Source organism: Lissotriton helveticus, chromosome 3_1 (genome assembly GCF_964261635.1).
Source record: "Lissotriton helveticus chromosome 3_1, aLisHel1.1, whole genome shotgun sequence".
NCBI lineage: Eukaryota > Metazoa > Chordata > Amphibia > Caudata > Salamandridae > Lissotriton > Lissotriton helveticus.
The window spans coordinates 1,344,405,129-1,344,431,200 of NC_136061.1; the positions used below are offsets into that span (position 1 = coordinate 1,344,405,129).

Below are 26,072 nucleotides of genomic sequence, written 5' to 3' on the forward strand. Positions count from 1 at the left end.
ACCGCGACGCAGGACACCGAGCCGACCTTGACCTTGCCGCCTCGACCCTCTTCAAGGATCTCCAAGGTACTGTGTGCCCCCGCGGTGCGAGCGTCCTGCCCTTTGCAGCTCGCACCGCCCTGTGTGACCTTGTGTGCCCGGGAGCCCCCAGCTGCAGACTCTGCACCTGGCACGAGCCTCCCCTCTCCAGTGAGGCTCGCACCGCTCCTGGCCCCCGAGGCCCCCCCTGACATTCCCCGTGGCCAGCGCCCCCCTCCACATTAAGTCACACACAGCCGTGTGACTCATCCTGAGAGCAGACCCGGCCGTGCCCTTCGCTGCTCACGCGAGAAGCATGAGCTTTGGCAGGCCGGGCCCGATTTTCAAGCAGGAGGTGCACAGAGGCGCTGGGAAGCACACAGAAGCGCTAGAAAGCACTATACTTGGCAGGAACTGGGCAAAAGGCCCCAAAGAACACCTTTGAAAGACTGGAAGAAGCAGAATAAGAACTGTGGCCTATTAACAAGTAACTGGAACCATTTTTTTGTACCAAGACCGTATTTACAAGCCTGCGTTGCGTTAAAATATATATAAAGAAGATATTTTTACAAAAATACAGTCTAGTGTCATTGTGTGGTGGGTTGATGATTGTTGTATGTGATGCTGCAAATGTTTAACCCTATGTACTCCAGAGTTTAGCCTAGACTGCTTGCGCCACACTACCTAGAGGGTGAGCAGGAGTTATTTCTGGGAGTAATCCTTTGCCCTGACGTGGAAGAGAGGGTCCCTGCTTGTCGCCAGTGCTGCACTGCGCCAACCAGAGACCCCCAATTCCAACAGTAGGGTATTAAACTCCTGACCTACGCGGATGACACCCAGTTGGTTGTCTCCCTCAGCCGGCTGGACAATCCCACCATCGATCTGTACTCCTGCCTGGGGGACATAGTCAGCTGGATGAACTCATCCCACTTAAAACTCAACGGCGACAAAACAGAGATAATGGTGATGGGCAACCAGTCCCATTTCCGCCCAGAGTCTCTGTGGCCCCCATGCATGTGCCCGCCCCCAACCCCCAAAGCTGAAATCAAAAGCTTGGGGATTTGGCTCGATCACAACCTCACCCTAAACACCCAGGCAAGAAAAACGGCTGGAACCTGCCTTGGTCTACTTTGCAACACCCGCAAGATCCTCCCCCTGCTCCCTTTTCAGTCAAGAAAACTTCTCTTACAGGGTCTTATCCTGTCCAGATTGGCCTACGGAAATGCCCTGTATCTTGGCGCACCAAAGAAAGTCACAGCCAGGCTACAGGTTGTGCAAAACGCTGCTGCTAGGATTCTTACTGACACCAAGACGCGCTCTTCAGCTAAACCAGCGATTAGAACATTACATTGGTTGCCCGTGGTGCAAAGGGTGCATTTCAAGGCCCTGTGCCTCACCCACAAAATCCTTCATGGAAAAGCCCCGTCAATCCTTAAGGACCTGGTTGTCCCGCATACCACGCCCAGAACTCTCCGTTCCTCGAACGCTCATCTAACTCAAATACCCAGGATCAAGAAAGCTCGCTCCGGAGGCCGGCGTTTTTCCTATCAAGCGTCCAAATTGTGGAACGCCCTCCCGCTTGACCTTCGTGCCCAACACAATCTGCTGCCTTTCCGAAGGGTTCTAAAGACCTGGCTGTTCCCGTAACCATCTGCTCCGCACTCGCCTAATCCATCTGATGCATCTATTAGCGCTGGGACGCTCACGGGCAGCCATGCGCTCTAGAAATCTCATTACAATTACAATGTTTCTGAAGACCTTGATTATTGAGCTGGGTACGGCAAAAACATGCGATCTTCTCAGCTCCTGTGGCAAAGTACAGTAGCTTGGTGTATCATTTGGATATTGCTAACAAAAAGCTTGAATGTAATGCCCTTTCATGTAAGTAGGCCAGGTCTTCTTTTCAAGGCAATTGAGGGATTGAATTCTTAAGCATTTGCTGCAACTGATGTCTGTTAGGCATCGTGTTCTCCTTCAGATCGAACAGTGCCAGTGTGCATGCCATTTTAGCTCCAGTCAATGTACAGGCATCCTGGTCAGATCTTTCCCAATGATGTATAGCAAGCTGCAAGCGTCCAGCACAACACCAGAGAGGCCTTTTATTCCACCAGATATTTCCTCTTTGGGCTGTACTCCTCGCGGCTGGTTTTGAAAGCACCTTATTGTCATAGAGCTGTAATCTTGTACGATTATTGCCTTAACAGTTAGCAAAGATAAGTTCACCAACATGTCTTGTGTGAGGGTAACTCTTTTAAGACGCTAGAGTGCTTTCATTATCGCTTCTTTTAATTGTTTCGAGGTATGTTTATTTTCAAACTAGATTGTTGAGCTGTATTTGAAAACGTTTTGCATTATGTACTATGATAACTGATTGAAAGGATTACCCATGATGCCGGTAAATTTCATGAGCACTCCCCATGATTGCTTTGTCCATTAATTTTCTGGCTATCATGATGGATTTTCAATTTAATCGGCTGTCAGTCATTAATCCCTGGTATTTAACTCCTTACTGTTTCAGGTGGTTAGTCTATTTAGTTCCAAATATAATTTATCCCAAAATTATCATTATCATACTTATTGGTACTTTTAGGCAGTGCAATTGATGTTAGGGACAGGCAGTTGTATGTCTGATAATAAACATTATCAGCTTAAAGTAATGATCTACATAGCCTTTACTCTGCCTTTGGAACTTAACTACAGTCTCACATTACAGAAATCAACTAGTCTATAAACATAAGGTGTTCGTGTCGGAGTGACTCTCCTCTTTGCAGTCCATGTGGACATGTGCAAACGGGATTCTGCAAAACGTTAAACATAAAGCCATTGCTAGCTTATTTATTTTTTTGAAATGTTTGTTTGCCATCTTATAATTAATGCATACATCTTTTTCTTTTTAGTTGAAATAAGTGCCCCCAAGAAGCCAATGAAAATGAAATCAGAGTCATCCGAAGAGCTGCAGTACGTCTTTAAAATCTATGGTTTAACTTTAGCACATCGATTGAATGTAATGAAATTTAAAGTTGTGGAAAAATATTTTCTGGTGACATTTATGCATCTTTTTAAATGTACTGCAAATTCTTAATGGTAATCTCCCACTGAGATTTAAAATGCTGCTCAAAAACGTGTTCAGACTGATTTCAAGTCTGTTACTTGGCTGTTAAGTAGATGATCCCCATCGCCCTTGTCATATCATTTATGTGTTGTCCTGCTTTATAGTCCTTTTACACCATACACAGAGTGCTATTTTAACGGAATTGGTAAGGCATTTTTGCGAATATTTTGGTGACATTTAATATGACACAAATAAACACAAAAGAGAGTCTGTTCACAGCAAGTGTGAACGGGGAGTACTCCTAGTCCCCAAAACTAACTATCAATAATCATAAGAGGAGTATCACCTGGAAAAGCTCGAGGAGCGATCTGGGTGGGACGATGGGATGAGAAGCAAGTCCTTCCTGGATTATAATAAACCCCTCACTCACCAACCTGGTTGGTGACATGCTTCATCATCGGGGTCCACCCTGAAAGCCGAATGCCGTCAGGGTGTGCTACGACACCTGAATTACAGTGGAGCAGGTTATTGTGTGTGACGGTGCAAAAAAAGAGAGTTAAAAATTGTCCTGGTATGACAGTGGTTGGTATATCGTTATACATATAGGTCTCATGCACTCTGTAAATTCATTTGTGCGTGACTCAATTGTGCTCACTTGCAGTATAGTGAGCGAATAACGACGTGAAAACAAATGTCATTTTTCAGCGCGAGGGCGCTGCAAGGGCGTCTCACGATCTTTTCCCTTTTTCAAAATACAGAATATGTCCCTACCAGAGGCCCACTCCCACCCCACCCCGTGAAGCCTAGAGACCCTAATAACAAGAGTGAGTTTGACCACCCTTAGGTCTCTTCCTGTGTGTTTTTATGTTTGTGAGTCCTGTCTGTTAGTGATGTTTAAAAAGGACATTTGTTTTCACGTCGTTATTCGCTCACTATACTGCAAGTGAGCACAATTGAGTCACGCACAAATGAATTTACAGAGTGCATGAGACCTATATGTATAACGATATACCAACCACTGTGCACACCACTTATTGATAGGTGTGCAAATGGATCCGGTTGAGTCACGCACCTATTAAGGCTGAGTGTGATAGACTCAAGTCTATCAAGATATCTCTATCACCGTGCACACTACTCCCAGACAGATGCACGTATAATGTCCAATAGGTGTATAAGTGAACATAGTCGAGTCACGCACCTACTATCTGTGGAACGTACGAGGCAATAATACTATATTGATCACTCTGCACCCCACTACCTGACAGGTGGGCCGGCATGATTCGAGCTCACCAACGCCACTGGTAATATGTTTCACCTTTGTGCACATCTAGCTCGTTGTGATATCTGAATGAGTTCGGCACAGTAAAAAAGACACATGAGAGATAGCACTGCACGACGTTACAGGCTTGTAACTATTGCTCCATTTTTCTTTTGCAGGTCTTTTTATTTTCTCTCACCCACTTTTTTGAGAGACTGTTCTACTGCATACTTTGCCAGTAGTTCAAAAGGAATTTAGGACTGGCAGAGCGTTAGTGTACTCTGACCACCCATTTTCCTTGGTCCTGAAGAAAACCCGGCAACTTCCGTTAGCGGGTTGAAACATGTAGACCTTCAACACATAGATACACATGGTCATAACAAACTATAACTGTATCGCTCACACATTTTAATATTTTCCAGTAGTCTAGAAATAAACTTTATTCACTATAGTCATACCAGGACAATTTTTAACTCTCTTTTTTTGCACCTTCACACACAATAACCTGCTCCACTGTAATTCAGGTGTCGTAGCACACCCTGACGGCATTCGGCTTTCAGGGTGGACCCCGATGATGAAGCATGTCACCAACCAGGTTGGTGAGTGAGGGGTTTATTATAATCCAGGAAGGACTTGCTTCTCATCCCATCGTCCCACCCAGATCGCTCCTCAAGCTTTTCCAGGTGATACTCCTCTTATGTTTATTGACATTTAATATGATCCATTACAATGCTCTATTTAAAAGTAAAGTGTTGTGTGTTTTTTTTAAAGATTTGATTGCGGCTGGTTGGGTGTTGGTGTTTTAGACTGCGCAAGTTTGGTACGGTAGAAAACAAATGGGACCGTGTTTGACCAGGGGTAGTTGGGAAGGTGAGATCGTGAGACACTGAGTTAGCAGCAAACTTTATTAAAATATCAGGCCCAAACACAATAAAGGTTTTACACAGCAGTCTGAAATGCCAACCACTTCAGTTTGGGTCCTTAGGATATCCATGTTACAGAAATGCATTTACTATGTAGGTTTCTCTAGGGCAGAATGTGTGCCTATTACATTTCTATATTCCTTGTTTACACAAAGTACAGTTTCTCTGCATTTAGTTTTGTTTATTCCCCAAAAGTCTATCCAGTCAGAGTTTACCAGCAAGACTGGTAAATTAATAATAATCTTTTGTTTTTAAATAGCATTTAATCATCATCATAATGTTTGTTTTGCAGTATGAATCTTTACTGGATTTACATTCTGTGCATTATTTCACCATCAAGTGGCGTGGTCCAGAATTATCCACTGTGATAGTCCTTCTCCTTCTCTTTCTTGTATTTTTTTGTTAGACGTACATTTGTCCCACCATTTGGTGTCTAATCTAGCCTCATCTGACATCATACGCCCTTTCGGAAGCTCCTGTACTTGGTTGCCATCTTCAGGTTCTTTCTTTCCTGCTGTTGAGTTGGTACGCATAGCTGAAGGCTCTCCAGTTTTTGAAAAGACTTTAGATTAAAGTTCGCCAAGTAAATATCAGAGAAGACCGCCTAAAAGAGGTCCCGAATAACTATTCGTCAATTTACACAAGTCAAGGGAGAACCGGAGAAATGCCAAGAGGCCCCATGTTCCATGTGATATGGAGAACACACCATTCCAAATCTGCCATAAGTGCCACCTTAAATTTGCACAATAAGACAAGCATCAAGTGTGCAACTTCTGCTAGACCACAAGAGTGTCTGTGAGGCCTGCAGAGACTTCAAGCCGAAGACTTTAAAGGCAAGAGAAACACAGAGGTAAGCACACTATGTCATGGAGGGGCAAAAAGAAACTCCATCACTGGGAGACCTGGGACTGCCAAGCGAGGAGAAAGATAACATCGCCAAAAGGGAAGGCTCAGACGGTGAGCTGAGAATCATTGACATCGAGAAGGAGCAACTAAACACAAGGAGAGGCGAGCCCAGGTAACACCAAAAAAACGTACTGGGGAGAGTCTCGATCATCAAACTCAAAATCACAAAGGGTTAGGTCTGCGTCAAATTTCGTCAACAGAAGGCAAGCAGAGGTCCCATAGCAAGGACACTGCATGCACGCACTCATCCGAAAAGACGACTTAGAAAGACGATGGAAGTCCGGAAGTGTTGCCGTCAGAAGACAGAGTTGGGAGGTACCAAAAAAAGGGTTGACGAACAAATCCTCAACTTCAAAGAGGAAATCAATGCCTACACTAGATGCAGAAATCGAGTGAAAGAAGAGGCCCCTCAAGGCCGAAATTACTGCGATATTACAAAACAAAATTTGACATCTCTTTAGGAATTTGGAATTCCACCAAAAATTTTGACTGAAAAAGAACAAATTGACAAGGACACAGAAGAAGTTTGACCCCCTATGATACCAGAGCCACAGGAAGAGGATGTAAAACAATAATTCTTCGAGTCCATCTGTATGTTTCAGGAAAGAGGAGTCGAAGTATATGGAGACTCATTGGCAAGATGCCAAGACTTATAATCCCAGGAGGGGATTGACAGATACCTGTCTAGTCCATCGCCTCATGATTACATTGCAATGTATAGGCAATTGATAGAAAGCAGCTGAAAAATATGGTGTGCAACTAGACAAGGCAAAAGCACAATCATGTTTCCTAACAGAGACTACCAAAAGTAGAAATCCGTTCCTTCCTATGCTACCAAGCATACTGGTTCAGGAAAAAGAAGCCTTTAAGGAACCTGCGGCTTGCAGGGCAGTGACACCAAGGGCAGAGAAAAATTATAAACAATCCGCAAAAAAAACCTCTATACATATGAGGAACTGTGCAAGCAGCCTCCATCATTGTTGCCACAGTTAGAAAGAGGGCAACAACATCCAGACCACCACTGGCTAACAAAAGCAAAAAGATGGCTATGGTGAGGTAAAAATTTGAAAGAGGTGCAGCAACTCAAGGGAGTTCAGCCAACTCAAATTCTCTGCTCGACAGATATGCGTACCAACAGTGGGAAGAGTTGACAGAGTTGATAAAGCACCTGCTGGAACAATACCCCCAAGAGGATAGCATTCCTGGCAGAAGAGAGGAAAAACATTGCAAATACTTGCTTGAAGTCTGCATCAAATGTAGCACTCACAGCAAGCCGAGAAATGATGGTGGGAACAACCTTAAGACGTCATACCTCGCTAAGGATGTCAGGTTTCAAACCAGAGGTACAGGTGAATATGATCAATGCTCCTTTCTATGGGGAGCAACTGTTTGCAAATACAGTGGATGATACCCTTCAGCAACTCAAGAAGGATAATGCAAAGTCCATGGGAGCCCTACGATTCAGGGGACACATACAGAGAGAACCCACACCTGTGAGAACACCAGTAGGCAAAGGAAGTTTTTCAAGTGCATCCACGCAGCAATGCTTTCAGGGCACAAGTCAAACACAAACACCAGGACAACAGTGGCAGTGCCAAACGCACAAATCCAGTCCTTTCTGGGTCGTGCAGAACGAAGAACGCAGCCACAAAAAGGAGCGGCCTCCTCCCTCCAGCAAATGACTCATTACACCATCATCCCCTCACACTCAACACCTGCTTGGGAGGGAGAATGAAAAACTTCTCCAGGATCGAGGAAAGTGACCTCAGCCAAATGGATATTAAACATCATACGATTTGGATATTGCATAAAACTGATCACACAACCACCAGCAAGGGGACCAAAGAAAGTGGTCCACACAAAAGAAGAAACAGTCTGTCTACTGTAAGTTATAAAAACAAATTGCTACAAAAGAAGGCAATAGAAAGAGTGCCCTGGTACAGGACGGCTGCCACCAGGTTAATGCGTTACTGCTGTCAGCCACCTACGCAGCCGCCATCTGGCTTTCCCCTTGCTGCCATGCTTCGACAGTGGGAATGGGGCCCAAAATTACCGGCAGAGCCCAGCAGGTGAAGGCGACCCGTCCTTTCATCCAGATGGACTTGTTGGGGCAAGGGGAGGAGGTTGTGGTGCCGATCCCAGGGGCAAGACAACGTGCTCCTCCTGCTCAGGAATCGGAGCTGAGCAGAAGGGGAGAGGCGGTACTTCTGGCGGTACACATCCAGCCGGCCCTACAGTTGTTTAGCTCCTGAAGGGGTCGACCCTGAAGCGAGACCAGTAGACACAGAAAGAGATTGCTAAGAGTGTGTCAGAACAGCCGAAGCCCGCGGATACATCCCTACCAACGCCGTGTGATGAGCAACAAGATGAGTCCAGACCGTGGCCTCATGGAAGTAAAACCTTGGTGGCAGAGCCCTCTGCCATAGAGCATAATGAAGGTATGCATGTGTATTCTTTTACCCAGCCCCGGCAAAGAGCAATGTAACCACAATGCTAAATTAGACCACTAATATTAAGGGCAACACCCTAAATCCAGGTGAAGGGCTCGCGGCAAATCCAGAGGTTTTTGATCACACAGTTGCGACTCTCACAAGGGGGAATTTAAGCCTTGTTCCACAGAGCCCACTGCCACTTGAAATATCACACGATCTGTGTAATTACAGCCCTCCTGATTTTGCAACTTGTGCATCACTAGACCAGGTTAAAGAACTTGCCACAAGCTAATCGATGCTCTGATTGCAGCAGGGGGAGTTTTGGAAATGGGGGTATCTAGTTGGCAAGGGTTTGCACCTTTGTCCAAGTAGGGACCCTTCCTTCTAGTCAGGATAGGGGAGTTACACTCCAAAAACAACCCTTGCTCACCCCCTTGGTAGCGTGGCACGAGCAGTCAGGCTTATCTCGGAGGCAGTGTGTAAAGCATTGCACATAACCAACAGTAATACAGTGTAAGCACTACAAAAGGACATCACCCCAGTTTAGAAAAATATCCAATATTTTTATATACTTAAAACAAGACCAAAAATGATGAAAATCCACAATACAGTACTTAGAAATCTTAAGTTATCAAAATTAACTTCAAATAAAGTTCCTTGAAGTCGATAGCTCTGACTGGGGCTATCACGGCGTTGTGAAAAAAAAATTCCAAACAGTTCTGGCTAACTGTGGCGATGCTGGCCAACTACGGTGTCGTGAAGACCCACAAAACAGTAGCTTTAGAAATGCAGGGCGTCGGCGACCTCTCGTTGAGCTCCAAAAGCACGGCATTCATCAGTTCTGGAGGTTGGTGCAGGAGTCGTCGGGCCCTTGAAGTCACACGCGCTGCAGATCGAACTCCTCACGGTTGAAGTCAGGAGCGCTGGCTTTGGCAGGCATCTGGTGGTGCGGTGCGAAGTGTAGCGGTGCGGCGTGTGGTGCCCTCAGATCGTAGTGCAGGCAGCGGCTCGGTGACGGTTGTCCAGCTGCGTCGGTGAGATCAGGCCTGTGGTGCGAGGTGATGTGGTGCTCGTCGCGGTGCTGGCAGGTCATGGTGCAAGCAGGTCACGGTGCAAGCAGCGTCATAGTTGTTGAAGCGCTGTCGTCGGCTTACAAACTGGAATCTATGGCGTCGGTAGACCAAGGCTGCGGTGCAGGATGAAGGTGGTGCGTCATGTAACTTACTAGCGGTGCCCTTGCACAACGGCGCAAGCAGCTGCTTCGATGTTGGTGTGAAACGTCATCGTCTGGGATACCAGAGCGACTATGTGAAGCGAGGCAGTGCGGTGCCAACAGGTCGCGGTGCAAGCAGCAGCTCGCTGGCCGAATCACCAGGCATAGTCAGTGAGACTAGGGTTGCGGTGCCCTCAGGACATGGAGTCGGCAGCGGCATCTTAGATGGCGTTGGGTTGCTTTTTCTTCTGTTGCAGCACAAAACACACAGTCCCCAGTGCTGCGGGCAGAAGAACTTGAAGTATTTACTGTTCCTGAGACTTCTTCAACAGGGGTCAAGCTCTACCTCAAGCCCTTGGAGAAACTCACAAAAGAAATTGCAGATACTTTAGTCCAATATTTTCACTACCCAAGACAGAAGCAGCCACTGCTGTTATATGGCTCCTAGGGACATTTCCGACATTGCTAAGTTAGCATGAGTTTGGCTGCCATGCTGCTGCTTTTGCGCATGTTACTACATGGCTTTGTTTTTGCAAGACTGTTTGTGCCTTTCACATGAGAATAGGCTGCTTTCGCTTTCTCTGCCTCTCCTGGAGTTTAGTCTGAACACGATGTGCAAGGTCGATAAACCATGCCCCTCGTTGTTCTGTTCTGGTCAGTCCCTAGCACCTAAACATAACATGCTACACACAGCTGCAGTGTTGAAGACTGGAGCTTTGCTATTACGTTGCTGCATGTTGTTTTAACACACTTGGAGAAAGCCATTCCATGGAGAAGAGCTCTGCCGTTCCTATGATGTAAATTATACATCCAGGCTTTAAGGTATGGGGTCTGCTGTCAAAGCCCAGAGATCGTCCTTTATATAAAATAAACTTCTTCTAGTCAAGGGGAGGGTGGTGAGGCCTAAGTGCCCTAGTTTCCACAGTCTTTTCACAATGACTTCTCCCTTTGTATTCTGTGGAATTGTAACAATGCTAACTGTGCGGAGTTTATGCATTTTGCTGCTAGTAGTGGCACGTATATTGTATTGTAGACCACGATAGTTAAAATAAAGGTTTTGAACTATTTCAATGACTGCCTATTCTCATTGTGGACAAGTACGTGTGAGTGAGCAAAAGAGTACATCTTGCTCCTACGATTCCTGAGAGAGTCTGGAGTGTTGTGTTCTGGGTTGTCTAATCATTTGTATCTCCGTGAAATTTGGAGAACGAATGAGACACTAGCTGGTTGGTTTGGGATTTTTGGGTATTAATGTGGTAGGTTGGTACACCCCTATTCACTGAGGTCCTGTTTTCCTGCTCATAGTTCTGTGTATGTGCGGAATCCCTGCAACATGGCGCCCAACGTTTGGTCTGGTTCCTAATTGCGAGACCCTGGAGTAGTACTTGTCCACAATCCCCTCACTTCTGTTTCCTGAGACAGCTGTGACTGTGTCATTTCCTGTATTTGGTTTTATGGGTTCTTTCAAGCTTGAAATTTTAAACGGTTTTTCTCTTAGTTCTTAACCCGTTATTGTGCTCCCGCGCTATGAGTTGTTGATCTTTATTTTCCGTGATGGCGGTTGTTGTTCCGCCTAATAGCTGCGCTGAGCTCAAGGCTTATCTGGCTCAATATGGAGTGCCTGATGCGGTTGCGGAGCTTATATTTGTGGTGGAATTGAACTCAGCTTACCACTTCGAGGTATTTTATTCTTGGATCACCTTTCCAGTGGTGGATGGACCGGCTGATTTGTTCCATGAATACAATGCAACAGCCCTTCCTCACGCTCATCAGGCTTATAGGGCTCTTGAAGTTCCGCTTATAGCTTGGCAACACCAAATTTGGTTTAAGGGCGTTTCTCCTCACCCAGTATCACTGGTCCGTTTGGGTCCTTTATCAATCGATGGGGCCACTTGGCCCATTTTGGCTGGGTACACCCCACACCCACGTTATTTAACTCCTGCAATTGGGGACCTTCAAGTCTTACATATGTCTTTACTACGTGTGCATAGAGCTGTTATACAGTACAACACGTGCAACGTCCAAGTGGGACCACCTGGCGTTGCTGTGCACCTTGCAGGACCTGGTGGCATGACTATCAGTCCCTTTACGTTTAATTCAGTAATGGGCAAGCGTCCACAGAATAAGGATGAATTACCTTATTGGCTTGCTGAAAAAGTTAGAAGACTAGAGGCTGTTTTTCCAAATACCTCTCCTGTGGAGAAACACAGGATATTGACTATTAGTTTGCCTAAAGACTTGCTTCCCAAGTTAGCTGATTGTAACCCCCCCTACAAGGTGTTTGCAACGGTATATTCGAAGTGTGTCGGCACTCCCTCCATGACTGTACTCCCCTCTGTGATAAAGCGTGTTCAAGATGAACACAGTGCCGAAGCAGCTGGGGATGAGATTGGGGTGTTAGACGTGGTTGCTGATATGATCCTTGCCAATGTCAAGGGCGATGCACTAAGCTTTCAAGTGGCAAACCGCTTGGAGGCTTTCCCTGATGTGGACAATCTGCACGAATTAACAAAGATTATTGCAAAGGCTTATAAGACCATAGGCCGCAATAGTCTGGGGATTAAGCCTTTTACTCAAACACAAACTCAGTCTCAAACGCAACTAAAGCCCAGACTTGAAAAATAAAAAACACAGGCATCAACAACAGAAGCGAGGTTCATGTGCTGGTTCACCGACACCTGAGTCTTCTGAGCGTACTTATGACTTGCGCGACTGCGCACAAATTAAGTCTCCTGATAGATTTCAAGTTCCTAATAAGCGTTCTCCTTGCTCTTCACAGGACACATCTGGCTCTCAAGTCGTTGGTGGAGAACACCAAGATCGTGGCAAAGGTCAACTGGTGCCACAGGGACGAGATCAGCCTCGACAGTTTGACGTCAAAGGAAAACAAGAGGATCTACCTTGTTTTCAACCTCCGCTTCAAAAGAAAAGAGTTGCTGCTAACAGCGATATATGCTTCAGACGGTTAGAACGCGACTCCTGGATTGGACATGGGCAGTGACTCTCCTCGACAGCGCAGCGGAGGTTACCATAGTGCGGGAGGCTCTGCATGTCTGTCTGGAGGCGTCAGCAACTGATACATTCATTAAAGTAGAGACTGCAGACACCCGGGTTGCCCCCCGGATAGGCTCTATGACATCATTTTCCAGATTGAGGGTAATATACCTCGTCCAATCAAGGTGTTTTTTTGAGAGACTCTAACCTCCTCGTATGAAATTTTGTTAAGCCGAGGCAGACTGGCCTCCACCCTTTGTGTTAGCCGCTTCCATAGGGGAAGATTTGATACTCTATAGTTTTTTGCATTATGTCCCTGAGGAGCATGCACAGGCTTTCGCAGCTGAGTGGGTCTTGCCCTAGCCTCAGCGGTGTATGGGAATCAGGTGGGTTGAGATGTTGATTCACTGGCTCATGAAATACCTTTACGTTCTATGCATCAGCTCCAACCGCAATATCCAATCAGGCGTGAAGCAAAAGCTTCCGTTTGTGATATTCTAACACAGAGTATCAAGGAGTGATTGAATCATGTACATCACTGATGAATGATCCTCTCTTTACGGTATCTAAACCTGACGGTTCGTACCGGATTGTATTGGATTACCGAAATTTAAACAGTCATTGTCGCACATGTGCAGTGCAGAACACTCACAGCTCTGCGCTAGTAAACAATCTTGTTTGTAAAAAATACAAAACTAAACACGATATATCTAATGGTTTCTGCAGTCACAATCTTGCCCCTGAGAGCCGTGATTTAACAGCATTCGCTGTCGTCGGGAATTAGAAACAATGTACAAGATTCCCTATGAGGCATAAGAATAGCCCTGGGGCATTTGCGGCACAGATTGTGTCTCTGTTGAATGACCTATACCCTGATGCGTTCTTGTACTTGGATAATATGTATCTAACGGACGACTAGCTTATGCCTCATCTTGTCCTAGTTGACTTTTGTCCTTTGCCGACAATGGATACAAATTAAATTTTGCAAAGTCACACATCGCCCATTTGGCGGTGCTCTTTTTGGGCTATGAGCTCAATAATGAAGGAAAGGGCTTGGCCCCTCACTCCTTGGAGAAGTGTGCACATTTGCTACCCCCTTCTACACTGAAGAAACTTCAGTCTTTCTGTGATTTTTAAATTTCGGCAGGACATACATTCCTGATTATGCCCAGCGTATCAAAATATGCATTGATGCAGCCGACTTGTTCTTCTGCCAGCTGGCTTCCGGAACATACTTCTATTCTAAATTCTTTGCAACCTGACTTGCTTGCAGCTATCTATTTGTTGACTCGTGATAACACCACAAACCTGGTAATACATATAATTTCTGGGACATTGGGTTTAACTTACTTGGCGTTCAATGAGGGTGACACAATACCTATTGCGTACAAATCACATTTTTTATTTAAACAAATTTTTATTGATTTTGTGCAATCATCTTACAACTACGTACCACATGTATCTCAAGCGCCATGGTGCACATTAATGCAGCTGCTATAACACCCCAACTAATGAAGCCCTATCCATCCCCTCCCCCCACTACCCCCACCCCCCCCCTTGTCAGTGTGCCCTCTACTGTCACTCCTGCAGCGTACCATAAACCTTCATGGAATAGTGGGTGACTCCTCCTCGGCCTTCCCGGTCTCGGCCCCCTAGCTGGGTGGGGGTCCAGAAGCTGCCCAGAACAGTGCTTGTAACCCATTCCATCCTCCACTGTACTCGGCATAAGCATTCAAATCCTCGCCTGCAGCCGGTTACGCAGGCCTATCATACACCATCCCTGGCCAGTGCCCCCGTACTCTCCACCCCTGTCATCCCCTCCTGGCTCGCCGGCGCTTCCACCTCACCACCTCCAGCAGCTTCTGACAGTGATTGTAGGTCCGCCACTAGCGCGCTCCATGCCCTGGCCGCATCTAGCGCTTTATCATTAGTCTAGCTAATTGTAATCTAAGAGTCCCTTCACTAGTCGCCCATTTCTGGAAACACCCTCGCCACCTCAGGAAGCTGGGGCCCCCCCTAGATTTCCAATGCAGCGTGAGCTCCCTCTTGGCCAGGATCAACCCCAAATCGAAAAATTTACTGGTAATCTTCGTAGCTGGGGTGTGCGGAAACCAGAGTAAGAGGCAAGCCCTGATGTCCGTGTCAACCTGGCGACCTGTAACCTCATTCAAGCAAAACATAACATCAGCCCAGTATGTGCGAAGCCCTGCGCATGACCAGAAGATGTGCCCGAAGTCAGCACCCTCCGTATTACAGCGAGGACATACCGAATGCGCCCCTCCAAAGACCCGTTGGATTTTGCCCAGCGTCCAATACGCCCTATGTAGAGTGAAGTATTGGACCAGTTGGAACCTAACATTGCGCGTGCCCTTCCAGGCCCTACGTGCCAGCTGGGGCCAGGTCGTTTCCGGTATCTGCCGGCCGAGGTCTCCCTCCCAGCGCTCCCGCAACCTATCTAGGGGAGGCGGTCCATCCAGCGCCAGTCTCCTGTACAGGCAGGTGATAGCCTTATAAGCGCCAGCTGGCGTCACAACGTACTGGCAGCCCAGCGACGTGGGGGGTTCTGCCAGTCCCATCCTCCAGGGTTTCTGAATCCCAGACACTAGAGCCGCATGGAGCAAAAAGTCGCCCCTCGGCAGATCGAAGGCCTCTTGTAGGTCGTGAAACGACAGCAAAGCGCCGTCCCTATATAAGTCCCCTATCATGTGGACCCCGCGGTCCTCCCAGGTGGCCAGTGCCGACCAATCCCCGCCATGCGGGAGGGCAGTACACATGCCCAAGGAGATCTCCGGTGCATAAGGAATATGAACTCCACCCCGCTTCTGGCTACGAAGCCAGCATTGGCGAAGGGTGCGCTCCTCCAAAGTCAGCTGATCCAACCGAAGCCCCTGCTGGAGCACGATGAAGGACAGGACATGTCGCTGTATAATCCGGCCCTGTGTGCCGTCCGGGCCCCTAAACTCCCGCGCCACAGCCTGCGTGAGCCACTGTAGCTGCGCCGCCAGATAATACCATTCAAAATCTGGCATCGCCAGGCCGCCTTCCTCCCGTGATCTAAGCAGGGTGTTCAAAGCTACACGCCTCCTGCCAGAGCCCCAGATAAACCCTATCACCATCGACCGCAGCATCCGGAAAAAAAGAGAGCGGGATCCACACCGGCAGCGTGCGAAAAAAATAAAGCAAGCGCGGGAGGGCCACCATCTTCAGTAGCGCTATTCGTCCGGCCACAGACAACGGAAGAGTGCGCCAAAATCCCATACTGCCTCTAATGCCCCTCAGCGCTCTGCCCACATTCCCTTCATACAGGAGCGAGTGGGTGTGATAAATGTAGACTCCGAGGTATGGCAGACACTCCGCCTCCCAGCGTAATCCCTCGAGCTCCGCAGGCTGGGTACAACGGGTGGTCAAGGGCAACAAACAGGTCTTGGACCAGTTAACACGTAGCCCTGACAAATCACCAAACTCTCGGAGCAAGGCCCGCGCACCCTGCACCGAAGTTTCCACATCAGCCAGGTACATCAGGAGGTCGTCGGCATATAAGGAAATATAATGCGGAACGCCGCGCAGTAACACCCCCTCATAATACCGTCCCTGTTGAGCCCGTGCCGCCAGAGGTTCAATCGCCAAGGCGAAGAGGAGCGGGGACACAGAGCAACCCTGTCGGGTGCCTCTTTCCACTGCGCAAGCCGCGGATATTGAACGGCCCGTGCGGACCCTAGCAGTAGCGGAGTCATACAACAGCCACGTCCCGCGGACGAAACCGTCCCCCAACCCGAATCGACGAAGCACGCAGAACAGGTATGGCCACTCCACACTATCGAACGCCTTTTCGATATCCACCGAGAGCACAGCCGCGCCCGAGGTGCCCTCCCCCTCAACTTCCATGACCCGTATCAGGCGCCGTATACACGTCGAGGTGTTCCGCGTAGGGATGAAGCCCGACTGGTCCGGGTGTACCAGAGAGCACATATGTACAGACAACCGCGTGGCCAAGATCCTGCTCAGCACCTTATAGTCCACAGTGAGCATCGAGAGCGGGCGGTACGCCGTTCTTGCCGTAGGAAGCCCGCCTTTCTTCAATAACGGCACTATAATCGCCTCCCTCGTCGACACTGGCAACTTGCCCCTTTCCCACGCTTCTCCATACACCTGATGTAATTGAGGTGCTAGGAGGTCAATGTATGCGGCGTAGAACTCCACCGGCAGTCCGTCACCTCCTGGCGTTTTCTTTCTGGCCATGTGTTTAACCGCCGTTCTAATTTCCCCCAGGGTGATAGCAGCACCCAGCGCAGTTCCCTGCTCTGAGTCTAACCGCGGCAGCTGAGCCTCATCCAGGAAGGTATCCAATCCGGCCGGTAGTGCCGACAGTCTGCTCCGATAGAGCTCCGAGTAATAAGCCAGGAACTGGTCACTAATCTCCCGTTGTGAATGAACCAAGTCCCCGGTAGGCGTGGTCAATGATAGTATCGGTGTACCCCTAGATTGGGGGTTGGCCAACCACGCCAACAGCGAACCGACCCGGTCCCTCTCGGCGTGGGCCCGGACCATGTACTCCCGGTAATCATGGCAGCAGAGCCTCTCCACTTGGGTGGCTACCCGCTCCTGAGCCGCCAACACTTCTTCCCTATTGCCCCCTCCACGTGGCCAGCCCTCTCCACCTGCCGCAGAGAGGCCTCCTCCCGCTCTACATCAGCCAGCAGTGTCCTACGTACCCCCGCCGAGGACGAGAGGCAAGCGCCTCGTACCACCACCTTAAAGGCGTCCCACTCGATCGCCCTAGTGGTCGCGGTACCCGTGTTCTCCTGAAAGTAACGCTCAATGCACTCCTGCACTTCTGTGTCGAATATCGGGTCTTCCAGTGCCAGTGGGTTCAGCCGCCACGTGGGGATCGGCTGCCGCTGTCTGGACCAGAGGACCGTAAGTAAGCAAGGGTTGTGATCCGAGATGGTCCTCGCTAGGTATTCGCTGCTGCGCGTGAGTTCCTGGGCCCCAGTCGTACAAAGAACAGTGTCAAGGCGCACGTGGAGATCATGTGGCGCGGAATAGAACGAGTAGTCCCTGTCGACGGGGTGATGTGTCCGCCAGGCGTCTAAGAGACCCCACTGCTCTTGCCAATTCCTTCGAGCCTTGGCCACCCTGGGCACCACCGATTGAGCCAGCGGAGGATGGGAACGATCTATCTCCACATCTACCACCGAATTAAAGTCCCCCCCCCATAAACACCGTGCCCACCAACATAGACGCCAACCTCCTCGACAGCGCCGAGAAGAACGCGGCCTGATCAAAGTTTGGGACATAAACACTGCAAAGTGTAACATCTCGGCCATCTAGTCGCCCTAGTACCGCCACAAACCTCCCATCTGAATCCACCCTCGTCGTCAAGGGCTGGAAGGGGACACCCGCTCGTACCCAAATCAACACCCCTCTAGCATGAGCGGAATAGGTAGTATAGAAGAGTTGCCCCCTCCATCGCCGCTGCAGCGCTTGCCCCTCTGCCAGAGTTAAGTGCGTTTCCTGCAGAAAAGCTACCTGAACCCCCCTGCGAACCAGGTATGCATGCACCTTGTACCTCTTCCTCATGGAGTTGAGCCCCCGCACATTCCAAGTAACACATTTCAGTTCCAATTTAGCCGCCATCAATAGGCCTATAGCGGAGTCCAGTCCCTGACAACCCCAGCGGCACACTGACAATCCCCTGCAACATGTAACAACCCCAACCAACCCCCAACCCCAGAACAGGCGCCAAACAGTTGTTACCCATCCAAACCTTACCCCCGTAAACGAGGGAAACTCTGGGAGCTACCAGAGACTCACAAGTTATGTGAGATAGAGGGGGTGACTCCACACCAGCCGGCCGGACAGCCAGAGACCCACCACACCGTGATAGGCCGATCCCGACTACGAGTAGACCCCCCCAGCAGCACCCCCGCTCAATTGAAATCACTAGGGCTCCCGCGCGCTCCAGCAATTCCCCGGTAAAACAGGGGAAAGCGTCATTCCCAGCGCCCCAGATAGCAGGCCCCCATCATCCCCGGTAATGTCATCCCCACAGGCTGAGCACACCCCCTTACTGTCCTTCGCTCAGCTTCCTGGATATCATTCGTCCATTAGTCCATCTGCAGTCTGTGGGGTGACCTGAGGCAGCTCCCCAGGATCCTTCTCCGAGCCCCCCTCTGAACCTCCTAGTTCCGCCTCATCAGAGTCCAACCGGGAGCCCGAGTCCACCACCGGGGCCTCCGTCGCCACTCCAGAGATGATCGACACCGCCTGCAGGGCAGCCTGCCTCTCCAATTCCGTCTGCGATGCCGATGGGGACCGCCTGTTCTGCTCTCTCCTCCGGTTGCGCCTGCTCCTACGCGGCTTCGGCCGGTCCTCTGCAGCTGCCGCCCAGGTACCCGTGCCATCCTTGCCCGCTCGGTACCGTTCCAACCACTGCCAAGCGTTGTCCGGTGTGTCGCAGAACGTCGCCACTCCATCCACCAGCACCTTCAGGTGCGCCGGGAACAGTAGGGAGTACTGCACCCCTTCGTCGCGGAGAGCCCTCTTGACAGCAACGAAGGAGAAGCGGCAGCGCTGGACCTCCTGGGAATAGTCGGGAAAAAGAGACACAGAAGCGTTGTCCACCTTGTATGGGCCAGCCGACCTAGCGTTCCGCAGGATAATGTCCCGGTCTCTGAAATGTAGCAGCCGGGCTATCACTGGCCGGGGGGGGACGGCCCGGAGCTGGAGGTCGTGCCGGGACCCTGTGAGCCCTCTCCAATGTGTAGAAGTGCGTCAGGCCCTCAGGGACCACCACATCTCGCAACCAGTTCTCCAGGTATGAGACCATGTCGCCCCCTTCGACATTTTCGGGCAGACCCACCACTCTGATGTTATTGCGCCTGTTGCGCCCTTCTGCATCAGCCGCTCTCCTTTCCAGTTGCTGCACCCTGCGCGCTAGGTCCTCCAATGCGGCGTTTGACGCTTTCTGGGCCGGTTCCAGCGTCTCTAGCGCCAGCTCCGCTGACTTGACTCGGTCAGCGAGCTTGTCGTGGTCCGCCTTCAAGAGGCCCAGGCCCGTGGAAACCTGAGCGATGTCCTGGCGCAGCGCTTCTCTTGTGTCCCCTATGGCTTTGAGGATCTGGTCCATCTGTTGCTGTTGCAACCCTGTAGCCTGGCCATCCGTCAGCCGCTGTTCATGGGCCTCAAGGGAGTCCTCAGCCTGATCCGGTGGCGCCGTGCCCACTCGCTTCCGTGGCTTCCCCATGGCACGCCACCGGATCTCGCAATTATGCCAATCGCCAGGGGTCTGTCTCGTGGTGTGCTCCGGGTTGCGATGGGAACCGCCACCCCACAGGTCTGGCCGGGCAAGGAACCAGGACTGCGTCCATAAGAAATCTCCGGGTGGTGCCGCAGGGCCACAGGGGCCCGGTGCTCCAAAGGGGGCCCCACTCGCTAGGCCCCACGTCTGTCGACGAGGTCCACCAGTGATGCTAATCCGCCCCGGCCCCTCGATGAGTGCTGGGCTACCCAGTTGGCAGATCCTGCGCCTGGGGGAGCTCCAATGCGACCCCAGGCCCTCTCCCGTGCACAATGGGGGCTGCGGCAGGAAGTTCAGAAGTTCTCCCAAGTCCCGAGACCCGTGGCGAAGATACCAAAGCGCCACTAGCCGTGTCTGCACCGGGCCAAGAGCAAGGCCCCCCTCAGTTCGATCTTGGGCAATCCACGAGCCCACTGTCCTCTAGTCTTCCAGCACAGCTACTGTGTCCCCAGCAGGCCAGGCACCGCTCCCCACGCCCAGCTCCAAGGCGGCTCCGCTCCCCAGTCGGGATCCGTGACTCCGGTGCACCAAACAGCCGGCCGCAAAGCAGAGCGGTACCTCTCAGCAGCAGCCCGGCCGGGTCCGCCGCGTTTGATGTCCCCTTCCGGGACCACTCCACTCCGCTGCCCGGGTGTGACGACGCCACAGCCCCTTCTCGCTGGATTCTCCGTTCGCGGCCGCTGGCCAGTCGGGACCGCAAGTACGCGGGCACTAGCGCTGGGTGCCCGCGTCCATCCCCGCCAAAAGGCCGTCTCCCGGGCCGCTCTGACCTCCGCTCTGCCACGGCGGCACCTCCGTAATCGAGGCCGGGGATCAAAGGGCCGCAGTAGGCCCTCGGCAAGATGGCCGACCGCCGCAGTCCGGGCTCCGTTTCAATTGCCGATTTCAAGGCAGCTGCGGGTCCCTCCTTATGCCCAGCCGCCGCCGAGGCGCCCCATGCCGTTCGGGAACCACGCCGGGTCGGGGCGCCGCCGGGGAGGGTCTCGGTCAGGATAAATACCGAGATCAGCCCGGAGCTCGGGGCTCAGGCGACCATGCTCGGCGGAGTCCAAGCCACGCCCCGCGTACAAATCACATTTATACACTGCTGCTGAAATGCGCTTTTCAACTGTTGAAAAGATCTTGATGGCAGTACAGATGTCGATTCTAAAGTAACGCCTACTGGCGCAAGGCAAATGCATTCTTATGGTCACGCCCTTCCCTGCTGTGGAAGCCGTGACTAAGGCGAGTTTACCTAAGTCGAAAGCACTGCACCCCCGTTGGATACAATGGGCTACTTTTTTTTACTTCGGCTGATATCACGTTTATCTTTGATCCTTCTTTCCAGACACAGGAGTTTTTACAGTATGAACACTTTCATCCTCCTCCCATGTCTTTGCTACCTCTACATGTGTACAATTGCATTATTTGCACTGATGGCTTGGCTCAACCGGCCATGGATGCGTTATTTACACCGATGGCTTGGCTCAACCGGCCACGTGTTCCAAACATGTTTATTCTGCAGCTTGCGCAATTATTGCTGGCTCGATTGTTAATGGAGAGTTTAAGTCTTTGTGCTCACTCGGGTACTTGGAGACTGTATGGCACAATTGGCGGAGCTGCGTGCTCTTGTCCTTGCTCTAGAGTTTGCTGATCCAAATGTGAATATTCTTAATGTACGTGATTCTTATTACTGAGTCCAGTCTTTTAATGACAACTTATTATTTTGGTCTCGGAATGACTATCGAGATTCTAAAGGCAGCGCAATTAAGCATAAACCATTTTGGGTTTGAGTGGCAGATCTTAAACAACGTCTGCCCCTCACACATGTTATGTATACTCTTGGCCATCAGCGTGTGGGAGCACATGCTCTTGGTAATTCTTTGGCTGATGAAGCGGCCAAGTCTGCAGTAGCCACGTGTTCCATAGCAGCAGTTACAAGATCCATGACTAAAATAGATAATGAGATTTTGGCAGCGGTGGCTGCAACGAGGGAGGGAACTACTTATATAATAATAATAATAATCCACATTTGTAAAGCGCACAATCACCCGTAAGGGTCTCTAGGCGCTGGGGGCCGTCAGGAAGATTAAGCAAGCTATTGCCCAGAGTCACATGGTGCTGGGCTAATCTGCCGCCGGTGCCGGGGATCGAACCGTGATACCCAGATTCCGGAGTCAGTCGCCCTAGCCGCGGCGCCACACCTCTTCCACTTATCCTCTGGGTTTCCCTTATAAATATTCTCATCACATAACTCCCAAACAGGCTCCTTGAGCTTAAATTCCTTTGGTTGGGAATCCCAACATGGACTGCAGGCCAACCTTGATCAAAGCCGCACACGAAGGCATAGCTTCTGTACATGCTGGTGTGTCAGCGACAGTCTCTATTTTACAGCAACATTACTGGTGGCGTGGTTTATACAAACAGACCTGTAATTATGTACTTTATTGTGACATTTGTCAACAGATCAAGCCGTTAATGGTCACACGCCCACTGCAAACACAGCTGTGTATTTCTAATCAACCTTTTGGCTGTATATATCTCGATCACTACGGTCCTATTTCTTCTGATACTGCGTATAAATATAGATTTCTTGCAGTTAATTTGTGCACTAGATTCCTTTGGGTTTGGCCCCATCGCATGCTGATGCTCGAAATGTCATCAGGGATTTACGTGTCTTTGTCGGGATGTTTGCCTGTGGTACCTTCCATTCTGACCAAGGTCCGGCGTTAGCCTCTAAGGCGTACAAGGATGCAGTGAAGTCTATGTGGGTGCTGGTGCAGTTTTCGTCTCCATACCGGCCTGAGAACAGTTCAATTGTGGAGCGAATGAACCGTGACTTTAAGCAATCCTTGACAGCTAGAGTCTTAGGTACTGGCAGGAAGTGGCTGGCCCACTTGTATGGGGTTCAACGTGCACTTGACCTCCCTAGACGATCTCTGGGTGGGCAGACCCCATCTGAAATGCTCTTTGGCATTAAAATATTTGATGATCTAGACGTTGTGGCGGCTGCCGCAACCTTTGACGTAGATAATCATTCTACTGTGTTACATGATCTTCTAAAGACATGTGACAGCTATGCAACTGAACATTTACTCTCTTCCTCTGATGCAGCACTGCTGATTCCAGTTGCAGGTTGGCTTCCTAAAGTTGGAAATCTGGTATGAGAAAAGCTGGAGAACAAAAAATAATTTGGTCCCTCCTATCGTGCACCGGTTCCAGTGCTAGGACTGGAGGGTACTTGTACAGTTATTTTACCACCTCTACCTGGTCGCGAACACAACAGATATATTTCAATGGACAATGTCAAGCTACACCATGTGGCCAATTCTGAATAGTGTCCAACCTCCAGTTCCGTGCAACGCAATTTAAATGAATCCACTGACTTCATCTTCCTCTGGTCCTCTTAGCACTAAGAAAGTGATGGACACTATTATTGATCTTTCACCCGTCCGAGCTCTATTTTCTACTATGGATGTCGAGTATATATATATATCATTCTGATGAGTCCGTGAGTTCGGTGCTGAACAGTCCTGGAGAACATCAAGCGAACACTACACTTCCAACTCTGATTAATCAGCCTACGAGTGACTACTATGGAGATCATGCCAGCCTCTCTTCCGGCTCGTCTTCCTCGACATCCAGTTTGGCTGGCACACTAACTAAATCAAGTATTTTTTTCTCTTGGTTCAAAAAGACTTACCTGGTTGCTCCATGGACCTACATTTGGTTACTACTTATTCTGATTTTCCTTTTATCAATTGGATTTGTGACAGTGTTCTTTTTGCTCATCAATGGTCATTACTTGCCAGAACGCTCTGCTGTAAACTTGGTCGATGGAATTCTGGCCCCTCACAGATCGTAAACTGACACGGTGGAACCTCATTAGGTTCCAACTATAGCATCACAGCCATGTTGCTGAATGAATCAAATGAATCAAATTCATATATCTTCATCTCAAGTGAATCCATATTTTACTCTATTACTTTTTCACTCCATTTTGTCTGTTTATTTCAATTCTTTTTACTCATTAAACTTTAACCCCTTCGCTGCTAGGCCTTTTCCCCTCCTGTGCTAAGCCATTTTTTGGCGATTTGGGTCAGTGCGCGCTTAGGCCCCTGTAACTTTTTGATCACATAAGGTATCCACGCCAAATTTGCGTCCTTTTCTTTCAACATCATGGGGATTCTAAAGATACCCAGGGTTTGTGGATTCCCTTGGAGGGGTCCCATAAATTAAGCAAAATACAGTAACATTTTTGTTTTTTTTAGACAAATGGGGAAAATGGGTTGCAAATGAAAGCCTCTGGGGTTTTCCCTGCAAATGTTATCAAAAAAGGGTTTCTGGGGCTGAAATCAGCATTTTCTCAGCTTTTAGGAAATGACAGTCTTTTGTCAGAGAACCAACATTTTTCACACCGTTTTGGCATTTTTCTGGGACATAGCCTATTTTTGCTATTTTTAGTGCTTTCAACCACCTTCCAGTTAATGGTAGAAATGAGTTTGAAAGCAATAATGGATCCTGGAGAGCTATACATTTTAGAAAAGTAGACAAAATTCTGAATTCAGAAAGGGGTCATTTGTCTAAATCCATGAAGGGTTCTTTATAGAAACTAAGTTAAATATTGGAAAAATTGAAAAGTAGTTGAAAAAAACAGCCTTTTGTCTCTACGTTTTCACCTGTAACTTCTTGTAATTTTGTCAGCTCTTTGAAAGCAATATACCGTTACATCCGTTAGACCTTCCTGATTGTGGGGATATACAGGACTTGTAGTTTCACCAAGAACCCGACAAACCCAGAGCCAAAAACTGAGCAGCAACTTGCAATGGTTTTTTATTATGTACCGGGTATAGAGCAATTATTCTGGGAAAATGTATACATGGAAAAATCGGTATGAAAGACACCTATGTATTTCTGAATTGGGTACAAATTATAGATTTTAGAAACAGTATACATTTCCACATTGTCATAATTGGGAATACTCATACTAGCATGAAAATTATTGGTCATTTTTTAAAATGACTTTTTTTTTACACAATGTCTTTCATTTTGAAGGGAGAAATGCATGAAAACTCAACAGGTAATAACAGTTGATTTATAAATCTGAATTACCCCAAGTCTCCCGATAAAAACGGTACCTCACTTGTGTGGGTTGGCCTTGTGCCTGTGACAGGAAACGGGGCAAAATGCAACGTGGTCATACCTCAATTTCGCAGATAAAAATTGTCCCTTTTACTTGCAAAGTACCTTCCTGTAGTTTTTGCACCCTAGCTCTGCCGGCACCTATGGAAACCTAGCAACTATACATTTTTAAAAAGTAGACACCCTGGGGAATCCATGATGGGGTGACTTAAATGCTTCCCACCAGGTTCTGTTACCCAGAATTCCTTGCAAACCTAAAAAAGTGTACAAAAAAACAAATTTTCCCCACATTTCTGTGGTCGAAAGTTCTGGAATCTGCGTGGATCCACGAATTTCCTTCCATCTTGCATTCCCCAAAGTCTTCTGAGAAAAATGGTACCTCACTTGAGTGGGTCTGCCTAGTGCCTGCATCAGGAAACGGCGCAAAACACAAGGTGGTCGCACCTCAATTTCGCAGTGAAAAATTGGCCTTTTTTGGCTAAAGTGCCTACCTGTCGTTTTTGACCCCTAGCTCTGCCGGCACCTAGGGAAACCTAGCAAACCTATACATTATTGAAAACTACACACCCAGGGGAATTCAGGATGGGGTGACTCGACTGCCTCCCTCCAGGTTCTGTTACCCAGAATCCCTTGCAAATCTAAAACATTGAAGAAGAAAAAACCGCATTTTCCTCACATTTCTGTGGTGGGAAGTTCTGAAATCTGCGTGGATCAACAAATGTCCACCCACCCCGCGTCCCCCAAAGTCTTCTGAGAAAAATGGTACCTCACTTGCGTGGGTCTACCTAGTGCCTGCGTCCGGAAACAGCGCAAAACGCAACGTGGTCGCACCTCAATTTCGCAGTGAAAAATGGG

At 49.0% G+C, this 26,072-nt stretch overlaps 1 protein-coding gene across 2 annotated transcripts in view; it reads left to right on the top strand.

Moving 5' to 3' along the window:
* The window catches only part of MSANTD2 (Myb/SANT DNA binding domain containing 2), a 1,072,267-nt gene that overhangs the window by 527,232 nt on the left and 518,963 nt on the right, over positions 1–26,072 (top strand). For both annotated transcript variants that reach the window (XR_013608798.1, XM_078681995.1), the window contains one exon: positions 2,916–2,976. Coding sequence is in view for 1 of the 2 variants with exons in the window: in XM_078681995.1 (XP_078538121.1) it covers positions 2,916–2,976 (61 nt within the window). In the remaining variant the exon portion in view is untranslated. The remainder of the gene's footprint in view (positions 1–2,915; positions 2,977–26,072) is intronic.